This window comes from Mastomys coucha, unplaced genomic scaffold (assembly GCF_008632895.1).
Source record: "Mastomys coucha isolate ucsf_1 unplaced genomic scaffold, UCSF_Mcou_1 pScaffold16, whole genome shotgun sequence".
NCBI lineage: Eukaryota > Metazoa > Chordata > Mammalia > Rodentia > Muridae > Mastomys > Mastomys coucha.
Genome location: NW_022196898.1, coordinates 7,979,144 through 7,988,826, shown reverse-complemented (window position 1 = coordinate 7,988,826; position 9,683 = coordinate 7,979,144). Strand labels below are relative to the sequence as shown.

Here is a 9,683-nt window from a genome sequence, read left to right as displayed (position 1 = left end):
TGTCAGGATTGCCAGAAGGGATCTTTTCCAGCTGAGCCACAGTGCTGTCCAGTCTTCTGTCTCTTAAAGTAAAAATGATGGAGTGGCTTTGCATTTGTCCCTTCAACTTGCTGTTAGATCACAGTCGTCTTCATTTTTCCTGTAGCATTGTCATCCTTCAACTGTGGATTCAATTTTGATTTTTATTTCGCTCTTTGACGTGGTGAGGCACAGTGCCTGCATTTGATAGAATTCTGCTGACAAACTTGCATGCAAGCCTGGCTAAGCAAAGTGCTTTGCATGTATTGCCTCATTTAACCTATCTAGTAAACTCGTCTATTAGAATCTGTGGGTCGGGTAGGGGCTTCCTGGAATGTGACTTACAAAGCAGCCACCCTTTCTTGGAGAGGAGGAATAGAGCTGAGCAGCTGGCAGTGGGAAGGGCAGGGCCGCCTCCCTCTTCTCTGCAGCTGTCTTACCAGCCCGACCGACCTCCTCTCCCCAAAGGCTGGGGTCTCCACCTCTGGCCCACGTCCAGTCGGGTGGGAGGCTGTGTGGCTTTTTCCGGGTCACTGGCACACCCTCTCTATCCTAGCCACCTGCCCCTGTTCCATCCCAGTTCCAGGCTCCCTAGAGGGACCCAGGGACATTCCAATCCTCCCACTACCCTTACAGACACCCGCGGGAGGAGGGAAGGGGGCGCAATTGCTTGGCCTTCTAGAACGCAGCTTCGTCTCGGCCTCTTTTCAACTCCTAGTTATCCAGATTCATTCCGTAGAGGAAACTAAGGATTGATGAAAGGCTTGAAAAGTTGGTAGTTTACAGTCAACTTCATGGTGAAGCCGCATCTTCAGCAACAGCGGCACTTTTTGGAAACCGTCTTGCAGACAATTGAAAGACAAACGGCCAAGTTGTCTCCCCACCAGACCAAATATGGTCACAAGCGCTAAGCAGCCTTCCGTGGAAAGTCTGGCCTCGCGGGTGTCTCCCTGAGCCAGGGTGCGCCCCGATCCGACCTCTGGCAGATCCGCGCACCGTGCCACATTCCGGGTGCTGGGCGCTCCCCTCAAGGCGAGGGTAAGCGCCCTGGACAGACTCCCTTTGGGCTCTGGACCCTCAACCGAGTGTCCTCCGTTATTCTCCGATTTGGTTTTTTGTCCATAACCCCTTGATTTAACAGGCTTGAACCATTTTCTCTTTGATCCCGCCCCAAGTCAGTGGTAAACTCAAAGGAATGCAGATAGAGCGCTCGGCGGGAGAGGTCGGCGCGGCGCGGCGGGGCGGGAGCACGGTCTCTCCCAAGCTGCGAAGTGCCCAGCCCACCCCCGCCAGCCAGGCCAGGGTGGGAGGAGGAGGAAGAGGAGGGGCGTGGGGCAGGCTGGCTCCGGCCAGGAGGTCATGCATAATTCATCAGCTCCACTTTCGGCCCGCCTCTTTCCTAGGGGTGGGAGTTTGCTGCAAAACTTTGTTTATGGGACAGTCTGGGAGCCGCAGCGGCCGCGCTTGTCTACGTCTTCTCGGTCGCTTCCTCGCTCAGCGCGAGCGCCCGAGGCCGGCTCCGGGGATGTAAGAGGATAAGCCTTCGGCTGCTGGGAATCCGCTCGGGATCTGCCAGCCGGGGCCGGGTTCCAGCTCGTCCGTTCGGGAGGCGCCAGGCTTGGCTTCCCCGCGTGCCCAGGTAGCTCCCGCCGCGCCCCGCACCCTCCCTGGCGTCCGGCTCTTAGACGACCGCAGCCCGGACGCTTGGGGTCGGCGGTGGGAGTATTGGGCAGAGGAGGCTGCGACTGGGTCTGGTGCGGGCATCCCCCCCATCTCCTCCCGCGGGTGCCTGCTCAGGGGAGCTTCTCTGCTGCGGGAAAGTTGCATAATCTCGCAGGCCGGGGGCGCCCCCTCCCCCACCGGCTGGTCCCTGGACCCATACCTAACTGTCTCCCTGTCCTTCCACAGGACTACCCCCTCCTCTTCTGACTTGGACTAAAATGCTGACCTGATCTTTCTTTTCTCCTGTAGAAAGATGAATCCGTCCTCGGTGCCCCATCCGCTCCCGCCGCCGGGACAGCAAGTCATCCACGTCACGCAGGACCTCGACACGGACCTCGAAGCCCTCTTCAACTCTGTCATGAACCCCAAGCCCAGCTCATGGCGGAAAAAGATCCTCCCGGAGTCCTTCTTTAAGGAGCCCGATTCCGGCTCGCACTCCCGTCAGTCCAGCACCGACTCCTCCGGCGGCCACCCAGGGCCTCGACTGGCTGGCGGCGCGCAGCACGTCCGCTCGCACTCGTCGCCGGCATCCCTGCAGCTAGGCACCGGTGCGGGAGCCGCTGGAGGCCCGGCACAGCAGCATGCACACCTCCGCCAGCAGTCCTACGACGTGACCGACGAGCTGCCGTTGCCCCCCGGGTGGGAGATGACCTTCACGGCCACTGGCCAGAGATACTTCCTAAAGTAAGTCTGCCTGCCGGCGCCAAGAGGGGGAAAGTTGTGATGCTCTGGACGCTCGTGCGTTCGTGGTGTGTGTGTGTGTGTGTGTGTGTGTGTGTGTAAGAGAGAGAGAGAGAGAGAGAGAGAGAGAGAGAGAGAGAGAGAGAGAGAGAGAGAGAGAGCGCGAGCCAGAGAGCCTCTTCCAAGGTGCTTCAGAGATCTGCAAAGTTAAAAAAAAAGTAGGGAGTGTGTCTCTGAGAGTTGGACTTGACTAGAGCAGAGAACTATTTCCTGAAGTCAATTTAACTTAATCCATAGTGCTTTAAGCCCTAAGAGATCCAGAATATCGGAACACCTAAACTTGGGGAAAGGAAGTTTGAGTGACTTTGGCCTAAATCTGGCTCTTAGGCCCTCAGCGCCTTCACTTAAGTTAGCTAGCTCAGAGCCAGGTGAGTAGTTAGTCTGGGTTCTTCAGCCACTCTGGAAAAGCAAACCGGAAAAGAACACTGTGCTTGGTGGGCTTTACCTCTCCCAGCTGATGACGTAATGACCACACAGCACAGTAATGTAATTACCAACCGCACTGTAAAGTAGTTATGGGCTGGACCAACAAATTGTGTGGAAATTGGGTCAGGAGTCTTATGTTACACTTGGTAACCTAAAATACAGTCACGGCAGGGCAGTAGTGTGCATTGCCATTATTCATGCCCCATCGGGCTGGCTTTTTGATGTCGTGAATCTTACATTAGATTCAGCCTTTTGAATTAGATTGAAAAGAGAAATGTATTTTCAATTGCTAGAGGGCGTTCTTGAGGGAAAACCCAGGCTGAAGCTTGAATTGTTATCAGAACCAGTGAGGTCATAGGATAGGGGTCAGGCTTAGAAAAGGCCTGGGCGGAAGTTGTGGCCGAACCACTTGTTGCAGAATCACTTCGGCCCTGCTAGTCTTCACTGCCCAAAGGGAAGATGTCTAAGAGCGTGCCTTAAACTCCATCTTACATCCCTGTTTCTTTGCTGAAGTAGCCTTGCTTCAAAAGGTTCAAATGTAAGATAGCATGTACTGTTTTAAAAGTGTAATGCCAAGCTCCTTGGTATTAAATATCTTTGGTCCTTTGATTAATGAGGACCTCTCTAAGGATGATTAGATGGGGGTGGATGCTATGGGCATATCTGGTTCTCATACTGTTGTTGTTTTGTTTTTGGTTTGATTTGGTTTGGTTTTTTGAGACAGGGTTTCTCTGAGTAGCCCTGGCTGACCTGGAACTCACTCTGTAGACCAGGCTGGCCTCGAACTCAGAAATCCACCTGTCTCTGTCTCCCAAGTGCTGGGATTAAAGGCGTGCACCACCACTGCCCTGCTCTGGTTCTCATACTGGTTCTCAGCTCTTCCTTATCCCAAAGCTGTTGACATTTGTGCATATTAAGATTTATTTAGTTTATGTATATGTGTATGTGCCTGGATATATGTATGTGTACCATATACATGAAGTGCCTGTGGAGGCCAGAAGAGGATAGAGGATGTCTAATTCCCAGGGATGACAGTGTGAGCTGCAACACCTCCTAATTTGGGATTTGGGTGCTAGGAACGGAACCCCAGTCCTCTACAAGAGCAGCAAGTGGTTTTAACCACTGAGCCATCTCTCCAGCCTCTTTGGGGATACTTTTTGTTGTATTTGTAATCTTTGTTTTGGGCTTGAGTGTGGTGCTGGCATTCTGAAGACAACTCAATGGCTTTTTCACACAGTTGGTGTCTGGATTATTGAGCTGTGGTGTAGGTAGACACATGCTCAGAGCTTTGATTTCTAAGTGGCGGTAGAAGTCAGACATGCTATGTAATAGCATGGGTGTTTTTCTACGTTTACGAAGGAAGATAGTAGTTTATGTACAGCATACATGTTTAAAATAGCACTGGGTATTAGGTTCCCCGAAGTAAAAGCAGCTGTATGTGTTCACCATGACTTTTTACCAATGTGAACTTTACAAATAAATATAAGTAGCATATCAATAATTTTCGATGGTCCCTTTCAGCCTCAGATGATTTTTAAACTGCTCATGAATGCACGTGTATATGTGGAAGAGCTGGGCTTGCCTAGTATCAGTGGGAACCTAGAAAAGAAAAAGACTTCTAAATAAAAAGTTCTTTTCTACATGTGTTTTTAATGATTAAAGTTGCTCAGATGTGTTAGTGATTTAGGGCAAAAATAGAAGGTAGCCTTGGGTATAGGAAAAGTTGCTGGGATCCATTTCTCTCCTTCCATGCAGCTATGGGCACTCCTCCAGCTAAGCAAAATGCTTCTTCATTTCACTTTGAATGGTAGATGGAGTGTAAATAGTATGCTGGCATGACCTGATGCCGTCCCTGGAAATTTCTTGGCTAAGTGACTAAGAATGTAAGGAATTATGTTTTTGTGAATATTGTCTTGTAGAATACGCATTCTGCCAAGAATTCTTGATTCCTTTTAGAGCTTTGTTTGAACTTTGAATAAGGTACATGTTCTGTGCCACACTTTGTTACACAGCCTTAAGGAAAATGGTAGCTGTTCACTCTCATTTGATTCTCTTGGAATCTGTCCATTACTCAGCTCTGTCGTCCATAGTGGGACCTGCAGAAGAATCCCATTCTTGACTATGGAGAGCTCGGGGCTGTATCAGTCAGAAACCAAAGGAATTGATAATCGACAAGGATCAGTTTGAGAGTTTTGGGGTTTGTTGTTGTTGTTTTGTGTGTGTATGTGTTTTGTTTTGTTTTATTTTGTTTTTCAAGACATGGTTTCTCTGTGTATAGCCCTGACTGTCTTGGAACCAGCTCTGTTGATCAGGCTGGCCTCAAACTTAGCAGTTTGTGAGTTTTAGTGGCTTTTGTATTTTATTTTTGGCTAGAAAAATTGTGCCTAGAGGAGGATGAAAGTATGACTTGGCAGAAGTCATGTTCTTTAACAGTGGTCTCTGACTGAAGTGATTCCATCTATGTCAAAGCAGGCTTTCTTTTCCTTTTCAAAACTCCCTTTTTGCCTAGGCCACTTGCAAAGCTGAACCTGGCTTTGTTGGGGGGGGGGGATGCAGAGCTGAGACTTCTAAAAAGCTTTTAGCAGTCTTTTGCTGTTTTCTTAGGATAGATTATTCCTAGATGTATGTTGTCATCACTTTCTGTTACTTTTCTTTTTAAGACAGGGTCTCACCATATTGCTCTAGCTGGCCTCCAACTCATGGACTTGCCCGCCTCTGCCTCCTTAGTGTTGGGATTAAAGGAGGGTTTCTCTCTCCTTCCTTCCTTCCTTCCTTCCTTCCTTCCTTCCTTCCTTCCTCCCTTCCTTCCTTCTTTCCTTCCTTCCTTCCTTTCTTTCTTTTCTTTTCTGCTTAAAGCAGTCATTTTTATTTCATGGGAATAGCTAGGTTTATTATTAATGTACCATCGATAGACATAAGACCCAACATCCCCTGCCTCAACAAGGAAGTTGAAAAAACATGAACAAAAAGAGCATATGCTAGATATGCCAGGGAGTCAGAAATCCTGTGACATGCCATCTCTGCTTTGGTACCCAGAAGAGTGTGAGACTCCTCAAGGCTTCCAAAGCTTGGGGAGTCCAGGGTCATTTTGGACCGAGTCCTCGGGGTGCTCCTTTGTAGAACCCAGTCGGTACAGTGTCCTTTCCCAACTCTTTTCGCATCTGTACATTAAATTAATTCCTAGGCCAAAGTCTGACCCAGAGCTGACCAATTGAGACCAAGCATGACTTAGAGCTTCTGACCAATTGACCAATTGACTTCATCTCAGATGTGTGCGCCTCAGACAACTGCTTGAGCTCCACCTCACCCCTTCAATATAGAACCCAAAACCTAAATGTCTTCTTTGGTCATTGTGAGTTCCTCAGCCAAGGCCTCCAGAGTTTCCTCATTAGGGCCGGGGTCTGTCTGGAAGTGCTGTATTAGCTTCATGGACTGCTCAGGAGTTGCTTTCCGTGGACGCTGTCTCCATCTCAGTGTCTTCCATCATCTGCTGCTCACTTGAGTTCCCTTTCTCAGTTTGAGGGCCCTTTCTGTTTCTTAAAGGTCACTTTTTGAGTATCCACCCTTTTTTTTTCTGTGATGGTTGTTTTTTTTTTTTTTTTTTTTTTTTTTTTTTTTTTTTTTTTTTTTTTCCTCTGTGTAGTCCTTGCTGTCCTGGAACTCACTCTGTAGACCACGCTGGCCTTGAACTCAGAAATCTGCCTGCCTCTGCCTCCCAAGTGCTGGGATTAAGGGCATGTGCCGCCACCGCCCGGCTGTCTTATTCGTTGTTTTTAAGGTACTAGATAGACAGGGAAAACCAAGTGTGGGGAAAGTGGAACATGGTTTCTCTAAAGCTTCCGCATCAGCCCAGGTGCAGCCTGCTTTACTGATAACTGAACCCACCCCACCGCAGGCTATTTCTTAGTTATTTCATGGGTCAGAGTTTTCCGATCCAGTTGTGCTGGAAACCCCAGTGTCCTTGGAAGAACTGCAAGCTATCCATCTGATGACCGAGGCATCTCTTCAGCTCCCCTACCAAGGTTTTCATTTATTTTTAAATTTCTGATTATAATGGTATACATGGTTTTTTTTTTTTTTTGTGTGTGTAGGAACCATAAAGCAGAATTATAAAGAAAATGATGTCTTTGAGTCAACTTTTTCAGTTTTATTCGATAAATGTTATTGTAGAAAAATCATAACAATTCTGCTCTTAATACAATAACATTGGCCATTCTTAAAATTTTTTTACTTTTTTTTGTTTGTTTTTTTAATTTATTTCATTTAAAGACAGGATCTCATGATGTAGTTGTGGCTGTGGCTGGCCTGTAACTCCTGCCTGCCCCTGCCTCCTGAGTCATGGAATTAAAGGTGTGATTACCACATCCCACTGTTTTGCCTTTTCTGAAATTTATGTTAAAATATTGTTTTTGATTAAGCCTTTTCACACTTGGTAACTGATCTAGTAGCACAGTTGTCTTTGATTGAACAGCACTGGTTTCCTTCAGCCCCTTAGTGCTCACAGGTAGGAACCTTTAAAAATTGTGTCTGTATTTAATTAAGGTTTCCTCTTAACCCTCCATGGTAGACCTGATAAGATGGGGAGAGCATAGTTCCTGATTCTAGTTTTCTTTGTTTACACATCGCTTGCTTGATAGGTCATCTTTGTTATTTATTTGTTTGTCTCTTTTAGTCTCTGTCTCTGTCTCTCTCTCTCTGTCTCTCTCTCTCTCTCTGTCTCTCTCAGACCAGGGTCTCATGTTCTTGAACTTATGACTGATATTTCAGCAGCCTTAACTCCTTGAGTGTTGTTGGGACATCAGGCACATGCCACCATGACTAGTTTATACTGTTGAGTCTGGAGTTTCACCTACGCTAGGCAAGCACTCTGCCAGCTGAGCTGCATGCCTCAGCCCATTCTGTCACTTTTGGTAGACTGCCCCATGCTGTAAGTCAATGACATTTAGCCAATGGCTGGTTACCTGTTCACAAGGACTTTTCCACATTACCAGAGCCTGGAACCTATAACCAGAACTTATGCTTTGTCTAAATGGTTAGACAGGAGCTCACTGTGTAGCACTGCCTATCCTGGAACTTTCTCTGTAGGTTAGGCTAGCTTTGAACTCACAGGACTCCATTGGCCTTTGCTTCCTTATAGCTGGCAATATTAAAGTTGTATACCATTATACTCGGGATTTTATTTTTAATATTTCTTGTTTCTCTTTTTATTTATATGTATGTGCTTGTGTGAATGTCATGTGTGTGATGGCTCTCTCAGAGGCAGGAATAGAGTGTCAGCTTCCTTGGGGCTAGGGTTACAGGAACTTGTGGGCTGCCTGATGTGAGAGCTGGGAACTGAATCTGGGTCCTCTGTAAGAGCAGCAAGTACTCTTAACTGTTTCTCCGTGCCCCTCATAAACAATCCTTAGAGTTGAAAAATCCACAGTCAACAATCTTTGATTTTAATGTTATAAAATGATCAATTAGATTTTATCTAATTGTTTTGGCCCTTTGAGACAAGGTCTCTCATTAAGCTGACTTTGAATTCATAGGGATCCACCTGTGGTGGCACACGCCTTTAATCCCAGCATTTGGGAGGCAGAGGCAGGCAGATTTCTGAGTTTGAGGCCAGCCTGGTCTACAGAGTGAGTTCCAGGACAGCCAGGGCTGCACAGAGAAATCCTGTCTTGAAAAAACGAAAAAAGAAAACCAAACCAAAACTAAAAAGCACCCAACAAAAAATCACCAGCAGAGTTGCCCGGGCCTCAATTCCCAGCATCCATAGGGAAGCTCACCACCTCCTCAGACATCAAACATGCCTGGGGGGCACAGACATACATGCAGGCAAAACACTCATACTCATAATGTAATATAAATAACCTCCCCCAGTAAGAAAACCAGATTTGAATTCAAGTATTACCCTAACTGATAAAATAATCACTTGTCCTGTTCCTCATTCTCGGCTCCTGGTCAGCCCTTGTTAGTGGCATGTACCCGTTGTTGGGGTATGTCATACTAAATTATAGCGGTAAAGGCAGCAGGTTGTATTTGGAGAGTGTCATTTGTAAGTGTGGTTCTGGAACTCTAAAGTGTAGTTTTGGGTGAGGGCTTGTTTTTATTGTCTCTTGTTTTTATTGTTTGTTTACCAGAACTGGTACTTGGCAAAGGGAATTCTGAGATTAATGCAAGGAAATTCTTCAGGTTCTATTTGAGTCTCACAAGCTGAGTTAAGTTTGGTTACACTTCATAGTTAAAGCCTATATTGAGCTTAATAGGCTATTTCGTGGAGCTGGAGAGATGGCTTAGGCTCAGCCTTCAAGAGCCCTGGCTGCTTCTGCAGAGGACCCAGGCTGAGTTCCCAGTACACACGGCCGGTTCACAACTGTCTGTAACTCACTTCAGGGGGGGTCCTCTTCTGGCCTCCAAGGGCACTATACATACATGAGGGTACATGAAATTAATTAAAAGACAAAAAAAGAAAAAAATTAAAGGCTATCTTATTTGTTTGCATTTTGCAGATTTAGGAACAACTATTTGTATAGATACAAGTTTAATAGGTGTTAGGGTTCATATAGACAAAGATAAACTTAAGTTCTGTTCATGACATTCTTGAAGTTTTTTTTATTATTATTATTATTATTATTATTATTATTATTATTATTGAGGCAGGGTTTCTGTGTGACAGCCCTGACTGTCCTGGAGATTGCTCTATATGCCTGCCTCCTGGGTGCTGGGAATAAATGCGTGTGCCCCCATGCTCGGCTCTGAAGTTTAGAAAATTCTGTAGTACAGCTGTC

General features: G+C 46.6%; 1 protein-coding gene across 1 annotated transcript in view; it reads left to right on the top strand.

The window, feature by feature from the left end:
- Positions 1–1,362: 1,362 nt before the first annotated feature.
- The window catches only part of Wwtr1 (WW domain containing transcription regulator 1), a 121,637-nt gene continuing 113,316 nt past the window's right edge, over positions 1,363–9,683 (top strand). Inside the window, 3 exon segments of the mRNA XM_031373890.1 lie at positions 1,363–1,440; positions 1,442–1,545; positions 1,990–2,424. Coding sequence (XP_031229750.1) covers positions 1,378–1,440; positions 1,442–1,545; positions 1,990–2,424 — 602 coding nt within the window. The 5' untranslated portion in view covers positions 1,363–1,377.